This window comes from Moschus berezovskii, chromosome 7, assembly GCF_049115385.1.
Source record: "Moschus berezovskii isolate FMDL1 chromosome 7, NW_MosBer_1.0, whole genome shotgun sequence".
Lineage (NCBI taxonomy): Eukaryota > Metazoa > Chordata > Mammalia > Artiodactyla > Moschidae > Moschus > Moschus berezovskii.
The window spans coordinates 86918529-86943942 of record NC_142466.1 but is presented as its reverse complement, the minus strand read 5'-3'; the positions used below and the strand labels follow the sequence as shown (position 1 = coordinate 86943942).

Below are 25414 nucleotides of genomic sequence, written 5' to 3'. Positions count from 1 at the left end.
TTGCTTGCTAAGTCACTTCAGTCGTGTCCAACTCTGTGTGACCCCATAGACAGCAGCCCACCAGGCTCCCCCATCCCTGGGATTCTCCAGGCAAGAACACTGGAGTGGGTTGTCATTTCCTTCTCCAATGCATGAAAGTGAAAAGTGAAAGTGAAGTCGCTCAGTTGTGACTGACCCGCAGCGACCCCATGGACTGCAGCCTTCCAGGCTCCTCCATCCATGGGATTTTCCAGGCAAGAGTACTGGAGTGGGGTGCCATTTATTTCTCCATAACTATCCCATTAAGGAGATGTTAGTATTACCCCTTTTTACAAGAACCTGAGAGATAAAGAAAACAAGGACCTTACTGAAGGTCTCACAGCTAGTGCCTAAAAGAGTGAGGTTTGGGCCTAGGTGGTTTTACACCAGAACCATGGCCTTAGGCCTAGGCCATCGTCTGTTAAGACTATTTACTAAAAAAATTATTTCCAAAAGGGCTTCCCTTGTGGCTCAGCTGGTAAAGAATCCGCCTTCAATGCCTGAGACCTGAGTTGGGAAGATCCCCTGGAGAAGGGAAATGCTACAAACTCCAGTGTTCTGGCCTGGAGAATTCCATGGACTGTATAGTCCATGGGGTCGCAAAGAGCTGGACATGACTGAGCAACTTTCACTTCATTATTTCCAAAAATCACCATTTCTTATGCAAATAAAAACCTTGATTATTTCTCTTTAAATTTACAGATGTCTCAAAGATAATCTTTTGATAAAAGATGCCTTTCATATTTTCAGTGAACTGTGTTACTTTTCATTTCTTCCAGGATTAATATGCTCTGATTGTTTTTAAAAATCGTTTCTGCCTTATGATGTGTGTCTAATTTTTCCTAGATTGAAGGATTCTCACTAAACAAATTAGGAAACTTCAACCTTAAAGAAATTGAGAAAGACTCTGTGGTCTGGGAATACACTGATAATGTTGCAGGGGATGTGGACTCAACAAAAGAGGAGGCACCAAAGGAAACGGCCATTAAAAGGGGACAGGTCTGTTCTCTCTCCTGTCTGGTCTTACGATTTCTTTTCAATTCAGTTGTTAATTGTGGAGTTTATGAGTTAGTCTTCCTCTCTTCTTTCCTCAACTATCTTTAACTATTTCATAACTGTTTAATTTCTAGTCTGTTCACTTCTTTGAATAGACAAGGAATAAAAGGTAAAATTCAAATCATTGAATCCACAGTTAACGTGGTTTCTTTTCTGTGAAAGAGGCTGAGAATTCAAAAATAAGTTCCTATCTATCCTCCAAGAGCTTCAGCCTTAGGTTGTATTATGAGGTTTAAATATAAGAAAAGTTAACTTACCTCAAATTCCTAAAATAACAGTGAATAAACCTATGGTAGTATACTTGTCCTTATTCATACCATTAGTAGTGAGAATGAGAATTTATGCACAAGGAACGAGCTGCCATTAGAATTTCAAACAAAAATCTAAACTATGTAACAGTAGGATTCTGATCCAAATTGGTAAACAGTCCTTGACTTCATGAGCTTTCCCATATCCCTTTGGGGTAAAATGACAAGAATATCCACAAAATACCTCTGAGCCTGGGATTCTAATCCCAGCTCTTCACAAACAGGTCATGTCACTCTTGTAGTCCTTGTTTACTCTGGCCTAAAATGGGGAGATATTGGTGAATCACATATTCTTGGTTTTGTTGAGGGGAAGAGAATGGTGGTGGCACCCTACCTGAGCTGCCTCCAGAACACACCACTTGTGTCATTTGTCTTTTTGGGGTTCCAGTGTTGACTAAGAGCTCAGACTATGGAGCCAGAATATTTGAATTTGTGTCCCAGCTCACCCACTTCTAGCTATGAGTCTTTGGGCAGGTGACTTAATCTTTCTGTGCCCCAGTTTCCTCACCTGTAAATGGAGATGAAATTGGTACCTTCTCATAGGGTCATCGATTTATAGAATGCTTAACTCAGTGCCGAGCATATGGTAAGCACTCAGTAAATGCTAGCTACTAGTCTTACTTTATTTGAAAAACACAGTGTTCTCTATGTTTAAAAAAAAATAACAATGTAAGTACCACTAATCTAGGTATGTCAGAGGCCTCTTAAGTTCCATGTTATGATATTGTAAAGTCATTTCAGTGACATGTTGAATATATGGATAAAGAGGTGAGATCTAATGGAACTTTCCATTTCTGGGGTTTTCTCTGTGTCCTCAACTGTTGTTTGTGGGACCAAAACAACTACATTTTTAATCAGGTTTGGTTTGTAAATCCACCTGATGACTTTATTTCACAGAACCTTTGTGTTGAGATTTACTAAATAAATGTGTGACCACACCACTTATTTTGAAACTTGATATAATAAAGTGCAATTGGAAGCAAATTTGTGTACCCTAGAAGGAAAGGCTACTGCTGAAAGACCACTTAAATACTTTTATCTTTGCATTTGAATGCTAATTGGAGAGATAAATCATGCTGCCACTTCTAAAATTAAGTGAGGTCTGGACAGTGTTGACATTGCATAGTATGGTGAAAGAGCACTGGCCTCGGATCAGGAGACATTGTTCTTCTGCCACGCAAGCCACATAAACTCTGTGGGTTTCAGTTCCTTCTCTTGAAGCATATGGGAGTTGAACTAAATTACCTCTTAAGAGCATCTTACAGTTGTGACATGGTTTCAATGATATATGGATTTTTTGTATTTAAAAAGACTATACCTAAATGAAAAAATGCAGCCAGCAACCAGTCTGCCAGATGCTTTCCCTTGTTTCTGATTTAATCCTCATCACTATCCTGTGTTATAGGTGGTATCATCCCTACTCTGCAGATAATGATAGCGACCATTTTTTGAACATGTGTGCCAGGCACTGTGCTAAGCTCTTAACAGACTCTCTCTCACTCAGTCCTCCCAACAGCCCTATGAGGTGGGTACTATGATCCCCATTGTTCAGATGAGGAAACCAAGGCTTAGACAGCTTATATACCTTCACCAGGATCAGACACAACTAGTAAATGGAAGAGCTGGATTTGAAAGCTTAGCATGTCCCATTTGAAAGCCAGTTCTCTTCACTTCTGAGCTATACTGCCAGTCCAAGAATGAAGAAGCTAAGTCACGAAGCAGTCAAAACCTGTGAAGTGACAAAGTCAGTATTTGGACGCTCTTTTTCTTTTCTAAATCCTTTGAACTTTCCACTGTGTTGCATCACAGTATGTCACATCTTATCATGAGTCTGTGAGTGGAAAATTTGTATTAATTTATGATATCAAGGGTTATTTATTCGACTTTAAAATCAGTTGCTGCTGGAAGAACCAATGAATTTAATGTAACTTCTCAGAGCAAGTGAGAGGAGCATTTTTCCTTTTACTCTATGCAGACAACTACAGTCCATTTCTGAGTCTAACAGTGTAAAGGCGCCCTCCGGCGGCAGGAACAGGGGGAACTCCGTGCTGAGAGTAGTAGCAGTGAAGCACAGTTCTCTCCACCTGCCCTTAAGACTTCAAAATTAGAAGTGCTGCCTGGTTATGTGTTGCCTGTCTATTCCTATGATACTGACTAGGTTTTAACATAACTTTAATCCCAGAATTCAGTGAAGGAATGCTGTTTTCTCACAATCAAAATAGAACCTAGAATGTGATTTATCAAGATAGACTACCGATTCATGTCTTTGCTAAGGTTTTTCAGATGTATTTAATTTTTGCTTGAAGATCTCTGATTTTTCAGATTGTACTGACATCTGAAATAACCTGTATATTTTCTCTTTGCTGTTAATAGGTATCATTAATATTTGATTCAAAACAGCAGCCTTCAGTACCAGTTGGGCAACTCTGGGTGGAATTGCTTCGATTCTATGCTTTAGAATTTAATTTGGCTGATTTAGTGATAAGTATCCGTGTCAAAGAATCGATATCTCGTGAATCAAAGGATTGGCCCAAAAAACGCATTGCCATTGAAGGTATCTCAAAATATTTATCTTTAATTCCCATCCCCATCCCCCCCTTTTTTTAAGGTATCAGTCTAAACAGCATGCTTTTTATTTCAGTCTTTTTTCAGCTTCTACATGTAAGGTAGGCCTGACCCCAGTGGTGAAGTAGATAGCGAGAATCTTGCATGCGTTACAATAGATCTTTCCAAGGGACCAAGTTGTTCATCCTGAGTGTTTTAAGTGCTGTGATAAAAAATGTTAATTACTTATGCAACTAAAAGAAATAGCTGTCTGTGTCCTTATTTTCTTTGTAAGTTGCTTAATATCTTTAAATGATTAAGAAGTCTTTTCCAAGTGACATGTAAATCCCTCTTTGCTCTTCGCTGTTCTCATTTCTGAATCTTTAGATTCAGTCCTTTCGTGAATTGTTATTGATGTTGTTTAGTTTTACAGAGGTTGAGGAAAATACCTTTTCTCATGAAAAACAGCATTCTTCATTAAATTTCTCTCCAAGGAGAGAGTTTACTTTTGGAAAACCTGCAGTAATATTTAGAACTTATTCATAAAAACACCTTTTCTCTTTAAAAACACTTAACTCTTAAATGAGTCAAGTCTTATTTAACTGAAACCATTATATGAAAGACATACTGGTGTGCCCTGTAGACTCCTCTAAATGGACAAGCTCCTCTCAGCTTTACAGTCAGGAGATGGAAACCCCTCTAGAAATCTTAATTCTCCTCCTTCAAATAATTTAAAGAACCTCCTAAATGGAATTCTCTTATTTTTGCTTGATTTTTTTCAAGCCTTATATTGCATAAGAGGGTTTTTTGCATTTTGCATAAATTCTGTGTGCAGTCATGGGGATCTCACATTTTTAAACCCTCCCCTGCAGTTTCTCTGGCTCAGCTCTTCTGGCCAATTGCCTAACCTGCTGGAGTTCTAGGGGAGGAGAAAAGATTGAGAGAAGTGGTGTCTCCTCCTGGTGCCTCCCTCTCGCCCCTGAATTCAGTCCAGCCAGTTCAGTGATGGGGCTTCCCAGGGCAGAAGAGTGGAGGTAAGCTCTACAAACCGCAGGGCCTGGCTGAGTGGGGAGGCAGAGCACTCAGCAGAGCCCGGAGGGAAGACCCCGCTTCCCGAGGGCATGAGAGCCACACTGATGACTTTTTTTTTACCTCCACAGTCACAGGACAGAGTAGGGAAGGGGTAATGGTTCTGAATAGAATGGGTTCTCTTCATAGAGCAGATGTTTAAGAAAAAATTTCTTTTTGTTTTTAAAACTGTATCTTCTTATTCCCCATCCCCAGTTTTTAAAAAAAGCATATAAGATAAATGATAAGTTGTACTGTTACTTATTTGTTGTCTTTATCTATGTAGCAGGCTGATTTTTAAAACGTAAAATAGAAATGTGTGAAGCAGTGGATTTTTTTTTTTTCCATTACAGATCCCTACTCCGTAAAAAGAAATGTGGCAAGGACCCTAAATAATCAACCTGTGTTTGAATATATACTTCATTGTTTAAGGACAACGTATAAATATTTTGCTCTTCCACACAAAGTTATGAAATCCAGCCTTCCAAAGCCTCTGAGTACTGTCAGCTGTACTTCTGAACGTTCTAAAGAAATCGCAAAGCACGATTCAGAGCTACAAGCAAAAGGTGATAAACTCAAAAACTCAGTTTTGGCTCAGGGTTCTGGTGCTGCCAGTTCAACTGCAAACACCTGCAAGGCACAGCCACTTACTCTTAAAGAGACTGCTGAAAACTTTGAAAGCCCATCAGCAGAGAAAATCAGAAACTCACACATCAGTGTCCACCTGGAAAACTCCGACTATCTTAAGGCAAAAGTCAGTTCTGGTGACTCTGAGGACATTGAAGTACATCATCAAGAAACAGGAAGTAAAAATAAGACGGAAAAAAGTGGAAAGGAAAGCAAGCATCCTTTGACTGATGATGATCAAGCTTTAAGTAGTAGCAAGTGTGGAGCGCTTGTCACCTGTGGCAGCCCAGAAAACAAGACAGATGCCACTTTGGATCTAGAAGGCATCAGAAATCCTATAGCTAAAGAGGATGATGAATTTCCTACTTCATATGCCAAGGCTGATGTTGATGAAGAAAGCATAGAAGGCACCAGTGAACTCGGAGATGCTGTAAGCCACTTTTCCCCTTCAAGACAGAGCCAGATATCAGGAATCCTTCACTCTGATGAGGAAGAGGAGGAGGAGGAGGAGGAAGAACCCAGGCTCTCCATTTCCCAAAGAGAAGATGAGGATGACATTGCTAATGGAGATGAATTAGACAACACCTTCACTGGATCAGGGGATGAGGATGCCCTGTCTGAAGAGGATGTGGAATTAGATGGAACTGCTAAGTATGAAGACTTGAAAGAATGTGGGAAACACCATGTAGATGGAAATTTACTAATGGAACTTAATAAAATCAGCCTTAAAGAAGAAAGTGTGTGTGAGGAAAATTCAGCTGTGGACCAGTCTGATTTCTTCTATGAATTTAGTAAACTCACCTTCACCAAAGGCAAGGTAATCAGTGCCACTCCTATACATGGAACTAGGAGATTTGAAAGAGTTTTAATGTATGTACTTTGGATTTTCATATACTAAACCAGGGCTCTCGCTGTCTCAGTAGTGGTCCACTGCGCTCATTAATCTCTTGGGAATTTGCAAAGGAGAAAAGAAATGCTGTTGGTACTCAAAATAACTGCCTTTTTCTCCTGAGTGTGTTTGGAGTGGCCACGCCACTATATTTTCATTCCTTTGGAATGTGAGGTGGAGAATGTGTACTTTGGAAAAAAGATTCAAGGCTCCTTTATTTAAGTCTTGTTTTGTTTTGCCATCTTCCTGCAGTCTCCTACAGTAGTTTGCAGTTTATGCAAACGAGAGGGTCATCTAAAGAAGGACTGTCCTGAAGACTTCAAAAGAATTCAACTGGAACCTTTGCCACCATTAACGCCCAAATTTTCAAATATCTTAGATCAAGTTTGCATTCAGTGTTACAGTAAGTTATTAACATTTCTTTTTATTTGTCAAAATATTGATGTTTTTTCAAGAGTTAATCTGATTCACTAACCCATTAGCTTTATTATCCAGGCTAAGTCTTTTGCATTGTATATTGTATCCATAGTACTCTGTGTATCGTGTTCCATTTGGGACATGCAATAAATACTTGTTAAAGAAAAACAGGGAAGGAGAATCTTTTAAGTCTTATGATTGGAGTACTATCATTTCCCGGCTGGTTTTCCTTGAAATGCTTTTCTAGGTACCTGCCATTAATAGTATTTAGCAACAGGAAGTATCCCAAAGGTCAAGGGGGAATAACTGTATATCCTACCCCCTCCCTTAGAGATTTTTGGGGCATATTAGCATAATAAAGGCTCCTGGAAATGTTTAGGTAAAAAGCTTATTTAATTCTTTTATCTAACATTTCTAAAATTTGAGCTTAGAATACTTTAATTAATACTAGTTAATAACCTTTAAGGAACATCAGTTTGGGGAAGTGTTGGTGTGCAGAGGTTTAAGTTCTACATGGAAAACCATTTGATGGAGAGGCATGCAGCTGCTAAGAGCAGAAGATTGTGATATATCACATTGCTGTATGTTAAGATGTCTGTGCCATAAGTCACTTGTTCTTAATCAGAGATTTGTTCTTTAAATCTCTTTGGAGAGTGTAAGTGATGAAAGAAAACTTAGTTCTCCTTAGGGGGGAAAATGTGAATATATATATATATACATACACAAACATATAAAATGTGTTTTATATATATGTATAAATACATACAAACTGTTGTGTTCACCCTCTGCCTTTATCAGGCTCTGGGCCTCTGTGAAACCCAGGAACAGAACCCTTGTGCAGACTGGTTTCCATCTCAGGAACAGTTCTTGGTGATAGACTCTTTGAAAAAGGCATCTTTATTGTACATTGCTTAATACTGTCTACTGAGAAGACACAAAATTTAGGGTTTGGTTGTTTTTTTTTTTTTTTAGCTAATTAGGCTTATTGAAAAACATTTTTCAGAGAATGTGAACAATCTTTGTTTCTGAATGTATCTGTTTATTTTAAACAGAGGATTTTTCTCCAACTGTCCTAGAAGATCAGGCCCGTGAACATATTCGGCAAAACCTAGAAAATTTCATAAGGCAGGAGTTTCCAGGTAAATAATTGTTTGGCTTTAAGAAAAGAAAGATAATGTTGCTTTGCTTCAGAATGAGTGCATGTGTTACAAGAACATTAATTTTAAGCATAAGAAAACAGTCTTGCAGTGATGGTGGGGACAGGGCTTCTTTGTTTTGTGATATTCCTAGAATGGTTTTAGGTCTGTCCAGTCCTAGTTTGCCAACAAAGACAGTTGCAGTGTAGTAGTATTTCACTTAGCAGATACGCGTGAACTTCATTTATTAGTTGAGAGTCAAGGGTCAGACCTCTAAAAAGTGAATTTATTTAGAAAGTAGTAAGCAGGACACGACTGAGCGACTAAACTGAACTGAACTGAACTGAAGCTTGCATAGTGAACTCCGGGAGTTGGTGATGGACAGGGAGGCCTGGCATGCTGCAATTTATGGGGTCACAAAGAGTCGGACATGACTGAGCGACTGAACTGAACTGAAGCTTACATTATTAAATGTGCTGAGGTGATCCACATTTTCCTTGAAATGTCCTTGCATCTAAGAATAAAGTGACATTTGATAATCTTTCATGTCTTCTATAGCTTGTATTTATTTATAGTAAATTTTGAGAGGAAGTAATTTATAATAAAAGACTAGTTAATAAAAGAAAATAATTATTATGAGATTATTATAGAACACTTAATAACTGAGTATTTTTGATTCTTAAGAGAGTTGCTTTGGTCAGAAAATTAAATGTACTCAGGTTAGTTGTTATTTTTCATGTATCTCTAACAGGAACTAAACTGAGCTTGTTTGGCTCCTCCAAAAATGGATTTGGATTCAAACAGAGTGACCTTGATGTCTGCATGACAATTAACGGACTTGAAACTGCTGAGGTACAGTGACCACATAAAATTTACATTTGCTGTGACGTGTGTTTTTACAGTCTTGATTCATAATTCAGCATGGTATTTTCCAAATTTATCAGGGTATGTCATATGGAGTATGCCATTTGGTACAATCTGTCTGGCCAAATAAATACGTTAGAAGTTTAGAGGTGAATGTGAGGAGTAGAAAGCCTTGTGCTTCCAACCTATAAATCAAACTGGATATGAAAGCGACGTCTGGGAATTCTAGAAAGCCAAACTAGCCTTTCCACTGTCCCTTTGGCATAGCCACTAGGCTGACTCGAAATACACCCACATAAGGTTTTCTGTGAAGTTTTAGCAGGCAGCCAGTGTGATACAGTGATGAAAGTGAAGTCACTCAGTCGTGTCTGACTCTTTGCAACCCCATGGACTATATACTCCAGGGAATTCTCCAGGCCAGAATACCGGAGTGGGTAGCCTCTACCTTCTCCAGGGGATCTTCCCAACCCAGGGATCGAACCCAGGTCTCCCGCATTGCAGGCAGATTCTTTACCAGCTGAGCCACCAGGGAAGCCCATGGTACAGGGATAAAAGAGTGCTAAACTGGATTCAAGGCAGACTTGTCCATCTTTGGTTGCTTATCTCTAATACAGAAATGAGATTTCCTGTGCCTCAGAAGATTGTTGTGCACCTCAGCTTGGATCGTGTATGTCAGCAGTCAGTGAACTACAGCCTACTGCCTGTTAATTTTTTTTTAATGTCAGTTTTATTGGCATTCAGCTATACCCTTTCATTTATGTATGGTCTACATCTGCTTTCACTAACTCCAGGGTTGAGTCCTTGCAACAGGCCATATGGCCCACAGGGCAGAAAAGATTTGCCAACCTTGATGGCATTTGTCAACTATAAAATACTGTGAAAAGGTGTAAAGTTTAAGAAGTACTAAATCCATCCCCTTTTTTATTTAGAACAGTAGTCCAAATGCTGCACATCCAAATGAGTGGTGCTGCTGTTGCTCTGGATCTTCTTATGCGTTTTCTGAGTTTCAGGGTTGATTTGAGAAAATACCCACAAATTATCTGGTGTGACTTTGGTCATAGGTGGATAAGGACAGTTGGGTCCAGTATATGAATGACCTGACTATACATCATTGAGATTGAATTTTTACATGATTAATAAACTAGTTGTGAGGGCATTTCTCAATTAAATTCCAAATTCTGGGAAGTATATATCCAACTAACCAACAAAAGGACTTCATGTTAAAAAGATCAGCCCAAATGTTTTTAAATATTTGAAATGTTACTCATCTTTGCTGTATAACTTTCTTTTTGTGCATTATATGTTCGACTAGTCCTATGGAGAAATAATCTGAGCTTAATCAAGTCCCAAAGCAGTTCATCAGCTCTCCAGTTCAGTTCAGTTGCTCAGTTGTGAGCGACTCTTTGCAACCTCATGAGTCACAGCACGCCAGGCCTCCCTGCCCATCACCAACTCCCAGAGTTCACCCAAACTCATGTCCATTGAGTCGGTGATGCCATCCAGCCATCTCATGCTCTGTCACCCCCTTCTCCTCCTGCCCCCAATCCCTCCCAGCATCAGAGTCTTTTCCAGTGAGTCAACTCTTCGCATGAGGTGGCCAAAGTATTGCAGTTTCAGCTTTAGCATCAGTCCTTCCAATGAACACCCAGGATTGATCTCCTTTAGAATGGACTGGTTGGATCTCCTTGCAGTCCAAGGGACTCTCAAGAGTCTTCTCCAGCTATAATGAAGATCTACCCAGAATGAATAAGACAGTCCACAGAAGCTGTCTCATTAATTCTGTCACATAGAGGAAAAAAACTGGAGATTCTTGGTGGTTCAGAGACTTTTCTGGGGACACTGATTTTGGCCTTTCTTGTTCCTCTAAGAGCAGTTAGTAAGTAGGGTGCATGAGGGACGACAGAGAATGAGATGGCTGGATGGCATCACCGACTCAATGGAGGTGGGTTTGAATGAACTCCGGGAGATGGTGATGGACAGGGAGGCCTGGCGTGCTGTGATTCATGGGGTCGCAAAGAGTCGGACACGACTGAGCGACTGAACTGAACTGAAAGAAGAAAAATGAATGTACAGCAGTTTGAATTTAATTTTATTTCTGGAGGAAATGAAACCAAAACAGGGTTAGGAACGTGTCTTCTGTTTTTGATTCAGTCTGTGCCATTTTTGTTGCAGGGGTTGGACTGTGTAAGAACTATTGAAGAATTGGCAAGAGTCCTCAAAAAGCATTCAGGTACCTCTATAAGCTTTATCTAAAAAATATTCTCATCTTTTTTATTAGTGTTTTGGATACTTAAAATTTACAAATGACTGAAACAGTGTAGTGGCTCATATAACATTTATAGCATTGGTGTCTTTGAAAAAAATCTGTGTGTTTAAGTATGAAAAACTGAGGAATTGGTTATAATTTGTATGCATGTTGTTGCCTTGGTTGTATTTCATGACAAAATGTATACTATACACACAAGAAATTTGGGACTCATTTTGCCCTATCAAGATAGTGTAAATCAAAGTGTAGGTAGAGGGTGCTGGCCATGATGTGAAGTATAGTGGAAAGCGCTATGGACTGGGGTGATGGATTATTCTTGCAGCTGTTCAGCAAGTTATGCATGACCCTGGACAAGTATTTATAGCTCCAAAATGTACAGGTTCTGTAATTATGCACAGAGCTGAAATGCCATTAACATATTCTTCTGCCTCTCTTTGTCAGAGGTAGCTGTGGATGCTGTTAACAATGAGAGTCTTTTAAAATGTGGTACATCAAACGTCTGTGCTAAGAGTTAAAAATGAAAGTGAGCAAGATGTGGTCCTTGCCTTTGTGAAACTTAAAATCTGTGGACCATCCATAAAACGCTTTCTTATATCTTAGTCAAGAGTAGATTTAAATCCACACGTATGGGCATGCACACATAAATATGCACCTGGAGTACCCCTTTTATTTGCATTTTTTATTTCCAGGAGTTTAAAGAGGATACCGTGTGATTTTAAATAACGGGGAAAAATCTTAATTTTGTTTTATTCCTAATGAAAAGTAACCTAGGGCATCAGTATTTTTTTTAATGTGCTTTGATATAATTTTTATGGTCATTGAAATAAGCATTTTGGGAATTTTACCTCTCAAAACTATATGCTTTTTTATTTTTGTTTTTGAAGATTATGCAAAGAATCTAGATTGCTACGTTGCCATGACTGTTAGGTATTTCATAGTGAGGTAGGTTTTGACTTTTGATTTTGAAATAATTTCATATGTAAAGGAAATCAGCAAAAATTGTACAAAGAATTCTGTCTGCCCTTCATTCAGATCCACCAGTTGTTAACATTTTACCACATTTGGTTTATCATCCTATCTATTGCTTCCTCGTAATTTTTTTCTGGACCATTTGAGATTAAGCTGCAGACGTCACTTCCCTTTCTCCTAAAAAACCTATACTTTCTAAGAATGAACCATGTTAAAAATAGGTCATTTTTAGCCTAAAAATGACTTTTATATACAGATTATAATGTAATACAGATTGCATGGAGCAAAAATTGAATAATAGCTAGAAAGCAATGATTAAGAATGCAGTTTTCCCACATATTTTATTGGGTGCTTATTATGTGCTCGGCACTGTGTTGGGCTTGTAAGTAGGATAGAAAAATAAGTCTACAGGTCTTTCCTTTGACAACTTTCAGATCACAAGATACTCTCACAGGGTATGGAACAATGTATGGTGGTATTCATTTATTAAAATGACTTGTAGAGCCTATAGTAAGTATTAAATAACTTCTGAGGAGAGAGAGATTTGGGGAAAGAGTTGGATAGGGGAGGTTCATGGAAGAGACAGGCTTGTTCTGATCTCATGATATTGATGAACATGATTTGAAAAGGATAAGATGAGAAGTCATTCCAAAGATTCATGGATGTGACTATGATAATCACTATAGTCGATTTTGTAGGACAATGAGAAGATTGATACATTTTGAGAGGAGTTTCAAGTGGGAACTAGTAGGAAAATGTGAACTGTGTTCGAGAGAAGAAACCCAATAAAAGCAGAACTTTTTAGGCAGCTGGTATGCTCTTAGGGAAGATACAGTCTAAGGGACAGGACAGAAGGATCTTAACCAGATGCCAGTGATCCTAAAAGGAAAAGAATATGAAAGATTCCAAAGGGAGTTTTCTTAGATTCAGAACCTGCAAGTAGGAAATATGAATTCAGGCTGATATCTGAACTAAGAAATGGGAATGTTTGCAGAGAAAACCAGTGTGGAGTGATAGTTTGCCGTGGAGCTATAATCTCTAAGAGTTAACACTCCAGCAAGCAGTTAGAAACGTAGAGTTGCCAGTTAAGATTGAAGAACAAAATGAAACAGTTTTGTATTGAAAACCCTGAAGGAAGAAGCCAAGAATAAAACAATTCCGTGGGATTATGAGAGAGGTTGAGGACCAAGCTTTAATTTATAAGTGTAGAAATTAAGGAAGGACACTGAAAAAGGAACTACTGGAATGGTAAAATAGGAACCAGGATGATGTACTGTGAATAAATCCTGGAGGACAGATTTATAAATGACATAATAGTGAATTAACAGTGTCAAATTCTAGAAGTTCTCCATCTAGGAAGGAGATGGGGGAAAAAAGGATGCTTAATTTAAAGCCACCATAGCAAAGTAATTAATGGTGGCTTCTAAAATCAGACTCCTTAGTTTTAAATCTTGGGTCCCTGCTTGCTGGCTGTGTGATTCCAAAAAGTCACTCACCTTCATTGTAAGCACTCAGTTTCTCATCTGTAAAGCAGGAACAACAATAGGATTTAAGATTAAGAAAAATAATACAGTACAAGGCCTGACTTGCTAAGTGTTCAGTAAATAGGAGCTTCCTTGCCTCTTCTCCCCATCAGTATAAGTTAGACTTCTTCTGTCTCCCATGCAGACCTTTTCTGCTGAAATTCCTTTCACCCGCATACTTTTTTTTCTGAATTCCAGATCACTAGGCATCTATCCTTCTAGGTGTCACCATTTAATTCCCAAAAGGAGCTCGGACCTCAGCACCCAGAATAACACATCTTTCTCTCTTCCACTTCCCTTCTGCTACAACCGCCACTAGCTGTTCTTCCTTCTACATCCTCTTTCTTGGTTGTCGACATTGACATCCTTGGAATCAGCGAAGTGAATGAAGTGATAATTAGCCTGTCCTAGACTAGGTTCAATAGAGTCAGACATACTTAGATTTGACTTCCCACTCCACAATTCACCAACTGCATATTCCTAAGCATGTTCATTTCTCTGGGTCTGTGTCATCTTTTGGGTAAGGGTGAATGGTCTTAGAAGATATGTTTGTAAAGGAATCTGGGTGTTCAGGAATGTTCTTTCTGTCATAGCCTTCCTTTCCCCTACTTCTTCCCCAACCCATCCAGTTAGAGGTGCTCTCAAACCTGTCTTGCTGCTTCTCTGCATTCCCATGCCACCATTATAGTTCAGGCCCAGGTCAGTTTTTATAATGGTCATCCTGTCTCTCTTCCAAGTGCCTCCAATGGTCAGTGATTCTTCCCAGATTTTGCCAGTTCATTGGCATTTTTTTTGCCTCCAAGGATATATTTGTTCTATATTTGGGTTCTTCTCAGTTTTTACTACTTCTCCTGTTACTCATTATTTCCCTCAAGTCCACTCTGTAGCTTGCACAATTCCATGGAAGTTCCCTGAGCTTGTCATTCTGTATCAGGTAGCTACCCTTTCCCTGTGCAGTTTTCCTTGCCTGGTAAATTCCCTCAGCCTTCTCTTTTTTTGCCTGTAGTTTTTCAAAACCTAGCTGAGGCAATATCCTTCTCTCCTGTTGACACTGATTCTTTTCTTATACTGACATAGCTTCTAGCTCCATGATGAGTAACTTTTGTTTTGGACATTCAGATGATTACTCATATGATGTAGGACTTTTCTTCATGTAATGTGTGTCATCATACAGAGAATAGGTAGGGCACACATAGTCCAGATTCTGTAGTAGTTTCCTCTGTTTTGAAGTTTATCAGACTGACAGCTCTATACACATACACAAGATCCAGTGTGTTCCTGAAGGGCAGTGGCTGCCTTATTGATTCTTGTACTTCAGATATTCATGTGTTTAACAAATGTAAACTTTGCCAGAAGAATCGTGTTTGTTTTTAACAGAATTCTTTGACTAGTCTTAGTGACTCGCTGAGACAAGCCAAAGCCAGGTTTACTTCATTCTGTGTTGGAACATTAACATAACAGCAACTTATACCCTCTGCTGCTGGATTTAATGACACTATCTTGTTTCCCAACCTAGGACTGAGAAACATCTTGCCTATTACAACAGCAAAGGTACCAATTGTAAAGTTCTTTCATTTGAGAAGTGGTCTGGAAGTGGACATCAGTTTGTATAACACATTGGTAAGATTTTCCCTAGACTTTTTCTTTATGGAGATTAAGGGGAAGAAGTATCTCTTAATTTACTCAGTCTTTAAGTAAAATTAAGCCATTCATTTCATCCTATTCATTCTTTTAGTAGTTATTAGTGCTTACTAAGTGTCTGGCAGTGTTCTGAGATGGGGGATATAACACAGAATTGAGTTAATATTAGTATTCATTAAAAATGAGGTCAGAGTGGCAAGTGTTTTCTTTTTTCTTTTTTTTTTTTGCTTGAACTTTGTTTGATTTTGGGGAGTGTGTGTGTGTCTTTGGTCTCAGACCTGGTTTGTTTTCAGCACTCTCTGGAACCTCTCTGGCCCCTAAGGACATATAATATAAATAATAGGCAGGGATGCAGATCTTATGTTGAGTTAAAGGGAACTGATTATTTTTATAGCTCATATTTTCTAGGAATGTTTAGACTAAGGTGGCCTGAGATCAGATGTCACTTGTAATTATTATCTAGTAAGTTAGTAAAGCTTCTCTGTAGGGGAAGAATATTAGTTTCAGTCTAAATGTCCTCATCTTAAAAATGAATTACACTGTAAACCTATTCAGAATATTTCACCTTAAAGCTTTTTTTAAGGTAGTATAATTTCCCTTTTAACAGGCCCTTCATAACACAAGACTCTTATCTGCTTATTCAGCCATTGATCCCAGAGTGAAATATTTGTGCTATACTATGAAAGTATTTACAAAGGTAAGTATGCTTCCTCCTGAGATTTCCTCAGGAAATTTCTTTACATCTTTAAACCTTTTTGAAAACATAAGAAACAAACTCAGTCATGTAGAAAACAAACTAATGGTTATTAGTGGGGGAAACAGGGATATTATAGGATTAAGAGATAAAGTAAATTAGCAACAAGGATATGTTGTACAGCACAGGGAATGTAGCCATTGTTTTGTAATAACTTTTTTTTTTTTTGGCCACACTGCAGAGCTTCTGGGATTTTAGTTTACTGACCAAGAATAGAACCTGGGCCCTCCACAGTGAGAGCACAAAGTCCTAAACACTGGACCACCAGACAGTTCCCTGTTTTGTAATAACTTTAAATGGAGTATAATCTATAAAAATATTACATTACTGTGTTATACACCTGAAACTAATATAATATTGTAAACCAACTACACTTCAATTTAAAAAAAAAGAAAACATAGGCCTATATTTTTAAAGAACCATAGCCAACTATTTGAGAAGCCCTACTGAACAAACTAAAATGTTACCTTAATTTTACATGAAAGCCTAATATTGCTTGTGGCTGATAGTTCCACAGCTTTGTTGGGGTTTGTTTTACTTTTTGATTTTTTTTTTTTTTGGTTGGTCTCATTTGGTTTTGTTGACATATTTTAGCATTTGAAAAGTGTGGTTTTTATATTAGTGCCCTCTAGAAGCACCTTACTTTTAGTGACAATAGAACAGCTGCAAGTGTAGCAGAAGACATTGGTGATCTTTCCTTTGTTCCTCCTTTTCCTTACCCTCAGATGTGTGATATTGGCGATGCTTCTAGAGGCAGCTTATCGTCATATGCATATACGCTCATGGTGCTATATTTTCTCCAGCAGAGGAATCCACCAGTTATTCCTGTCCTTCAAGAGGTATTAGTAAAGGAAATTGTATTTGTCATCTGTAGAGCTGGATGATTTTTGAGCCCTCTTCCTTCTCTAAAATTCTGTGGTTCTGTAGTTAAAATTTTTACTATTTTCCTACAAGTTTTTGTATCAATGCGCTAAGTTTGTAATCCATACTAATAGTTTAAAAATTAATTTCAGATATACAAAGGTGAAAAGAAACCTGAAATATTTGTTGATGGCTGGAATATTTATTTTTTTGATCAAATAGATGAACTGGTACGTATTTTAATAGTAAAGATTTTTTACATCCTTGACTGAAAGTTAGCTATACTGTGCTGTAGTGTAGATGGTCAACAATTATATTATCACTTGTTATATTTATTTATATTGTGATAGTAAAAAAAAGAAAAAAACTAGCATATACAGATGATTCCTTTGAAGTTGAAAATATTTTTTAAGCCAGGTGAGTTTCTAGGGACTGTATCCAGGATTTCTTTTCTGACTAATAATTCAAAATGGTTAAGTAGCTTTACTCCAAATGATCAAATAATTTGCTCTATTATTTCCTACAGAATTTAGAAAAACTCTTGAGTTACAGAGGTATACTAACTAGGTGTCACCAAGGCTCTAAAATTTATTTCTAGATTCTTCCACAAACATGCATTCTGAGATTTGACATTTAAAACCCAGAGTACTTTCTGTCTCTGTGTCATAGGGTAGAGATTAATAAACTCATGTCAATGGTACTTTAAAATAGAAAAGTTTTATAATTGTTTTTATATATATAAACTCTAGTTAATTAAAATAAATCCAAATTTATTCCCTAAGATACAAATGACTATTGATATTAACACTTTACTATAGAGCATGATATCTCTTGTTCCTTCTATTTCTAGCCCAACTATTGGCCAGAATATGGAAAAAATACAGAATCTGTTGGGCAGCTATGGTTGGGACTTCTTCGTTTCTACACAGAGGAATTTGATTTTAAAGAACATGTAATTAGCATCAGGAGAAAAAGTCTGCTTACAACTTTTAAGAAACAGTGGACATCAAAATATATTGTTATTGAAGGTACTAATAAAATTGAACTTAAAACTGAATAGAATATAGAGATTGAACTGTTGAGGGTATTCTTGGTCCTTGCAGAGCTCTTCCCAAGCGGCCATGAGCCACTGCTCAGGATGTGCCTAGCAGTTGCCCCATTACTGTCCATGTCAGGCAGACTTATCTGTTTCCTTTTTTTTTTTTTTTTAATGACTGATGCCCTCGTGTGGGGTTTCTTACAAATCCAAAAATCTTTGTTCACCATACTAAGTCCTTTATCTTTGTTTAACAAGTTCTGGAGAATAAGGTTGCTATAGAGATAAGCCAGCTTCAAAAATTTGTCATTTAGTTCACCCATGCTGAATGCTAGGATTCATGGGCCATTTGTGTTTGTGTTTGATTGTTTATTTCCAATTTGGGGGATTTTTGTTTTTATCTTTGTAGATTTTTTGTATTAACTTTATAATTTATATGTACCCAGATAAATATATATATACATACACTTTTTTCTTTTAGATGTTTGTGGGTTATTATTCTGAGACTTGCTTTTTACACTGAATGGTTTTACTTTGATCCTCTATTCTGTCTATACACCAAATTATTTTCAGTGATTGCTCAGTATTGATTTGTGTAATTGATTTGCAATGTTATATTAGTTTCCTGTGTACAAAATACTGTTTCAGTGTTTTTATAGATTATACTCCATTTAAAGTTATTATAAAATATTGGCTGTATCCCTTGTGCTGTACAATATATTCTTGTTGCTTATTTATTTTATACATAGTAGTTTGTGTCTCTTGATCCCATAGCTCATCTTGCCCCTCCACACTTCACTTTCCCTACTGGCAACCACTAGTTTATTCTCTATATCTGTGAGTCTGTTTCTGTTTTGTTACTTTCATTTGTTTGTTTTATTCTTTAGATTCCACCTTAAGTGATCAATTTGTGGGATTTTAATTTTAAAGACAAAATGAAGTTTAAATGCTTAAAAATGGAATTGAAAATGCTTAAGAAATATTTTGTTGATTTTAGTCTTCTATAATTTTTTTAACTATAATCACCTAAATAATGTTACTTTAGATTGTGCTATTGTCATTACTTCTGCTTATTGACATTTTTAAAATATGATGGCCACTTACAAAATTAAATTCAGATGAAAATGGATTATGGATATGATTATAACTTTTTAGTATCCCATAGCTAAAAACAGAACTTTGTCTTAAACCCTTCCATTATCACAATGGATTCTTATGGTCTGCAATTATTAATTTTTAAGAAAAATTTTTGAAGCCTCATTAACTTTTGCTTTTAACTTTACATTATTTATAAATGAGCCATTAGTAATAGGCTGTCTTAGAAGGAAGACTTCTGACTAGTTATTCTAGAATTTATTTATTTTTGGCTGCATGGGTCTTGTTGCCATGCACAGGTTTTGTCTAGTTCCGGAGACTGCAGGGCACTTTTCAGTTGCAGAGAGTGCAAGGGCTTCTCGTGGTGGCTTCTCTTGTTGTGGAGCATGGGCTCTAGGGCTTCAGTGGTTGCAGTGTGTGGGCTCAGTAGTTGTGGTACACAGGCTTAGTTGCCCTGCAACATGTGGAATCTTACTTCCCCAACCAGGGATCTAATCTTAGTCCCATGCATTAGAAAGCAGATTCTTAACCACTGGACCAACAGGGAACTCCCAATAAATTTATTTTCCAAAATGATTTTTTGTAATGCTGTTAATTAGCAGGAACATTCAGTGGTAAAATGTTTTAAATGTATTTGTGGCCTCTATATTCCTCTAAAACTAGTATGATTTGGTGATATCAGACTAATATGTCTTTTCCAAATAGTATTTTGTTGTCCAAAATGAAGCACCTTCTCATAATATGAAGGACTCTTTAAGAATTCATATATAAAGCAATATCTTTATTTTTGATGGATACTTTTAGGGAAAAACTTTCCATATATTTAGAAATATATAGTACTTAGCTGTATTATAGACTTGAAGCTCATTAAAAAGGCACTCATTTTAATATTTTTAAGTATGTAACACTTTCTTTTTGTTGTATAGACTTTACTTAATGTATAAATAGTGGTATTTCCTATTTATCTTTTTTTTGTTTTCATTAATTTTCTTTACTTAGATCCATTTGATTTGAATCATAATCTTGGAGCCGGATTATCAAGGAAAAGTAAGTTTTGCTTTGTTTATAAATAGTAATGCCTTCTCTTTTCCTGTTAACCCATTTAATTGAGACTTTACTCTTTTTTTCTAAGTGACAAATTTTATAATGAAAGCATTTATTAATGGGAGAAGAGTATTTGGGATTCCAGTCAAAGGATTTCCAAAGGACTACCCCTCAAAAATGGTAAGTGTCTGTTGGAAATACCAAAAAAAACAGTTCCAAAAGACTTTTAAGCACCTAATTTGTATACATTACTTCAGTAATAACCTAAATACTTGAAAGTTTGGTGAGTCTAGCCACGATTAAAGCCTTTTCATAAACATAACTATTGAAGCCATTTGTCACAGCACGGGGAGAGATATCCAGAAGTGAAGTTTGGGTTGATTTTAGGAAAATCTAAATTTTCCAGTCTGCTTGCAAAGAGTAATAAATACCTTAATGAAGCTAGGAGAGACACAGTGCTCCCTGTGCTAAAAATCTGTCCTCGTATAACCTGATACTAAGGTTTTTATGGAACCACATTCAATAAAAGCAAAACAAAATTACATTATAAAAATTCATTTTAGTGAGAAAAAAGGGGAAGGGGCTAGGAACTAGAGTGTTTTGTGTTAAAAATAAAGGGGTTTTTCTCCTGCATTAATTTTCCTAATTCTAATTTTCCCAATTCTCCTGCATTAATTTTCCTTTTTAAATGAACCTTAAGTTATCAAGGTGTATAAGCATGTTCAGCATTTGATTACATCCCTGCATCTAGTTTTTGCTAGACATTGCTGTGGCAGTCCTCTTCACGCTGCTTCTGAAACTTGTTCTAACAAATCGCCTGGAGATTTTGTTAAAATGCAGATTCTAATTCAGGAGGTCTGGGGTGGGGCCCAAGATTGCATGTTGTGCAAACCCCCAGGTGATGCCACCTCTGCTGGTACCCTGCTTCATTTCAGTGGTAAGGAGGCTGGAATCCAGGCTATTGTCTTTCCTTTCCTCTGATACTTTCCTTCAGAAGCCAAGCAAAGCAGCAACACATAGCTTCTTTCTTTTTAGGTTTTAGTCTTTTCTTTTTATGAGAAAATGAAGTTTTTGTGCCTGGCCTCAGTTTTCCCCAAGTCCTAGGAAGCTGACTCACAGGCATATGTAACACTCTTGTTTAGAGTTGTACTGGGGAAAAAGGTAGGGTTAAAGTGTTCTGCACGGTGAAAAGGAATGAACCAAAATGAATTCAGGTAAATCTATCCTGAATTACACCTGTTAGTGATTTTAGATTTTTGGATTTAAACAGTATAATAATAATTATTAAAAATAATGATTTGTCAATGTTGAGATATAAGATCCCTGATTGATACTGGTTAGTTTTTGTGTTTGGATCTGATATTAGTAGTTTAGGTTTTTATGTATTTATATTCTGCTAGGAGTACTTTTTTGATCCAGATGTGCTTACTGAAGGAGAACTGGCCCCAAATGATAGATGTTGCCGCATTTGTGGGAAAATCGGACACTTCATGAAGGACTGTCCTATGAGGAGAAAGTAAGTGAACATTCAAAAGGGTGGTTTTGTTTTTATTTTCTTACTGCACCAGTTTTCAAATGAGGTTCTCTTGTACCAGGAAATAAACTTGTATTAAACCCAGAAGTTCTCAGATGACTTTGAGATTTTTTACAAGGAACATGAAGTGATTTAAAACCTGGCTTTAAGTCAGATGGCTCAGATTAACTTGAGTATACAGGAGACAGTCTTCCAGGCCTCATCCCTTTTCCTAATTTTGGGCACATCCCTAATCACCCCTTGATGGTTATTACGCTCTCCAACAAGGATGGAAGAGCAGAAGAGGAAACTGAAATTCTTCCATTTTACAGCATTGAGAAATCCAGAATTATTTCAGTCATTGAAAAGTAAAATGGGTTTTCTTAGGATCTCAATTATATTTCTGATGTACAATAACTGGGGTATACTGTGTGGGGGCATTTAGACTCAGTAATACTGTACTGCACTATAGGACCCTTCACTTGTATGCATTTTAATTCTTAATAATTGTTGTGGTGACCTACTCGATTTGGTCATCATGCTTTCTTCTGGTAATGTTTTTAGGAGGGCAGAGGGAGATGTTTTTGATTGCTTGCTTGGGACATATTCTTGTTTTATGCTGGTGATATTTTTAAGTGGACGATAATATTCACATTTAAAACATGGTACTTAAATCACCATCTGGAATTTGAGACTCTTATTTATTACTTTATTTTTTGTTCAGATAATAGCCACTGATCCTGTAGGGCAAAGAAGAAACAATTTTGACAGTTTAAGAGCACAAAGCTCCTTGTAACCATTGTTCCATTGTGAACCTAAAGTTTTATGTCTCAAGTTTCCAGTCCTAGTAAAGAATGCTAGTGGGCCAGAAAGTTTTAAGAAATCATTCCAAAGATAACTTGAGTTTCATTACATCAGTACCAGAGTAGGTATTAAATTAAGGAGTTCCGCTAATTGCAAAAACTGGTTTCACAGCATTAGAGTAATTGTGAAAATGAACAACTACACCCTTAAGCTCTGAGGGTACTTCTTAACATATTATTGACCAGAGACATATTAATGCCACAGGTGATAGTTTCTGCAGAAATCCCCCAGTCAAAAATATGTTAATAGAGAAGATGAACTTAAATTCTTATTTTTCCCTCTGATGACTTCTGTATCTAGTTGTCTTCTAAACCTGGAGGAGTCTTAATACTTTGTTAGCTTTCTGTTCAGATTTTTCCTACTAGTATTATATCTTCTACAGAGTGAGGCGACGGCGAGATCAGGAAGATACCCTGAACCAAAGATACCCCGAGAACAAAGACAAAAGAAGCAAAGAAGATAGAGAAATTCAGAACAAGTACACAGAGAGAGAGGCATCCACAAAAGGAGATAAGCCCGTGCAGTGCACACCTCAGAAAGCCAAGCCGGTGAGGGCAGCCGCTGAGCCAGGGAGAGAGAGCGTCCTGAGGCCGCCGGTGGAGAAGTGGAAGAGACAGGAGGACAGAGACTTAAGAGACCGGCGTTGCTTTACTTGTGGACGCGAGGGGCACGTGAGAAAGGAGTGCCCTCAGCTTAGAGGCTCTGCAGGTACGGATGCCCATCGCGCCTTGATGTTCGCACTCACACCTCAAGGAAGAGCTCTCTTTTAGAGTTCTTAACTATCTTAGTTGTATGTACAGATCTATTTACTGGATAAGATTTTGTTTTTCAGAAGGTAAACCCACCTCTCCCACCTTTACTTCTAATTCTCTATGTGTTTTAAAACACTTATTCCTGGTTTTTTAAGAGGCTTGTCAGTCTGGTTGACTCTGATAAGTTTCGTTGACTTTTCAGATAAGATTATCAGTGAATTGAAGACCTAGTAATCCCCAGTACTTAAAAAATGTAACCTAAGACAGAGGTCCCCAACACCCCCCAGGCCATGGACCAGTACTGGTCTGTGACCTGTTAGGAACCGGGCTGCACAGTGGGAAGTGAGCAGTGGGTGAGCAAGTGAAGCTTCGTGTGCTTCTCTCCATCACTCCCCATGGCTTTCATTACCTCCTGAACTACCACTGCCCTGCCTCCCCTCCACCACCCCCCGGCACCCAGTCCATGGAAAAATTGTCTTCCATGAAACTGGTCCCTGGTACCAGAAAGTTTAGGGACTGCTGACCTAATTGACCAGAAAACAAGCTACCACTTACTTGAGCTTTCCCAACTCAGTAGGTACACTTTTGAAATGGAAAAGCCATGGGTAGGCATAGCTGAAGTGATCTCAGGACACCATACTTTGTGTGCAGGAGCCACTTATATTGTTGTTTAAACACATGTATTCACAGGCCTAAAAAGGGAAGTAGAAGAAGGGTGACACAGTTAACAGTGCCTCTGCCTGCAGAGAATTACCTTTGCATTTCATCATTTTCTTCAGTGAGCATGGTTACTCTTACAATGAGGAAAAATGTATTTTCTGTCTATAGTTGAATATCATCCATAGATCTTGCCCCTGTGAGTTGTCTAATTTGCTTTTTCTATGAAATAGGTGAAGCATCCGTTTGGGGCATATTTTTAACAGACTATTAAAAGTAAGGGTACCTTGGAGGGGGAGGGTAAGTTACAGTTTACAAGGCAGTTTATACACTCTCACTTTTTTTCTCAGAACAAACCTGTGAAAGTGGATGAAATTTATTTAGCATAAAAATGAAACCCTGAGAAATAATGTTTTTGATTAAAGTAGTGACCCTGTTCATGTCCTCAACTGTTAAGTGTTTATGGACAACATAAAAAACGTCAGCACTGAAAGTTTGCTTAAAATACTCACTCTAGTCCTTGTCATTCCTGGAACACTGATACCTCTCTTCCAGTTTATGATACCATATCAGCAATATAGTATCTCTTTTTTTAAGATAGGAAAGTTTTAGATAAGCCATCCTTATTTTTTTAAATGAGCTTTATATGAAAAGTAAGTTCTTAAATTGTTTTATTATTAATTTTAAAATAGAATGTAAATGTTTATGAAATGTTTTTACAGCTTCAGCTTGTCCTACTTCTAAGGAATTTTATTCTAAGGAACTTTTATTGCCCTCACAAGGGACATATAGCAGAATAAAATGATGTTTTATAATTATAACGGTAAAATGTTTAAAAGAAATTAAAATTAAAGCAATAGCTAACATTTATTGAGCACTTTCAGTGGGTCAGGCACTGTTTAAGTACTTTATATGGGTAAACTCATCTAATTTTCACCAGAGCCCCATTAACTGTGGTATTATTTTGATATCCTCAGTTACAGATGAGGAAACGGTAAACAGTATATATAGATAAGATGTAATACAGTCTCATCAAAATTCCTTTTGTAGGCTACCCTTCAGAACAGCTCACTGTCTGCTTTTACTCAGAGCAGGAAGTACATGGGCATTGCCGTCCTCTTTGGTACAACAAAGTAGTGCAGGGATGCCCCTGCACTCCCCCAGCTTGGACGGATCTCTTGTTTCTAACTAGTAGCAAGTTTTAAGTTACCAATAGTAAGTGGAGTAAATAAAATAAGTGAAGCTCTCAAAATAGTAAAAGTAGGCAATTCCCTGTCAGTCAAGTGGTTTGAACTTGGCACTTTTACTGCCGTGGGCCCGGGTTCAATCCCTGGTCAGGGAACTAAGATTCTACCAAAATTTTTAAAACGTAGAGCAATGATCCTGGACATCTAGAGGGTAGCAGCCAATCAAGAGGGACAGGGGATGTCCTGGGACAGGGATGAGGTATTATCAAACATACAGAAAACACTAGAATCTTGGTTCCTTCAGACTGCCATGTTTTCATAGTAA

General features: G+C 37.6%; 1 protein-coding gene across 10 annotated transcripts in view; it reads left to right on the top strand.

Moving 5' to 3' along the window:
- Nucleotides 1-25414, top strand: part of TUT7 (terminal uridylyl transferase 7) — a 59050-nt gene that overhangs the window by 21558 nt on the left and 12078 nt on the right. For all 10 annotated transcript variants that reach the window (XM_055427409.2, XM_055427407.2, XM_088838086.1 and 7 more), the window contains exons 11-26: nt 865-1017; nt 3756-3936; nt 5348-6438; nt 6763-6913; nt 7980-8066; nt 8815-8915; nt 11100-11157; nt 15202-15305; nt 15934-16023; nt 16806-16919; nt 17094-17171; nt 17792-17969; nt 20072-20119; nt 20205-20296; nt 21517-21632; nt 22876-23201. In XM_055427409.2, the coding sequence (XP_055283384.2) occupies nt 865-1017; nt 3756-3936; nt 5348-6438; nt 6763-6913; nt 7980-8066; nt 8815-8915; nt 11100-11157; nt 15202-15305; nt 15934-16023; nt 16806-16919; nt 17094-17171; nt 17792-17969; nt 20072-20119; nt 20205-20296; nt 21517-21632; nt 22876-23201 (2968 nt within the window). The remainder of the gene's footprint in view (nt 1-864; nt 1018-3755; nt 3937-5347; nt 6439-6762; nt 6914-7979; nt 8067-8814; nt 8916-11099; nt 11158-15201; nt 15306-15933; nt 16024-16805; nt 16920-17093; nt 17172-17791; nt 17970-20071; nt 20120-20204; nt 20297-21516; nt 21633-22875; nt 23202-25414) is intronic.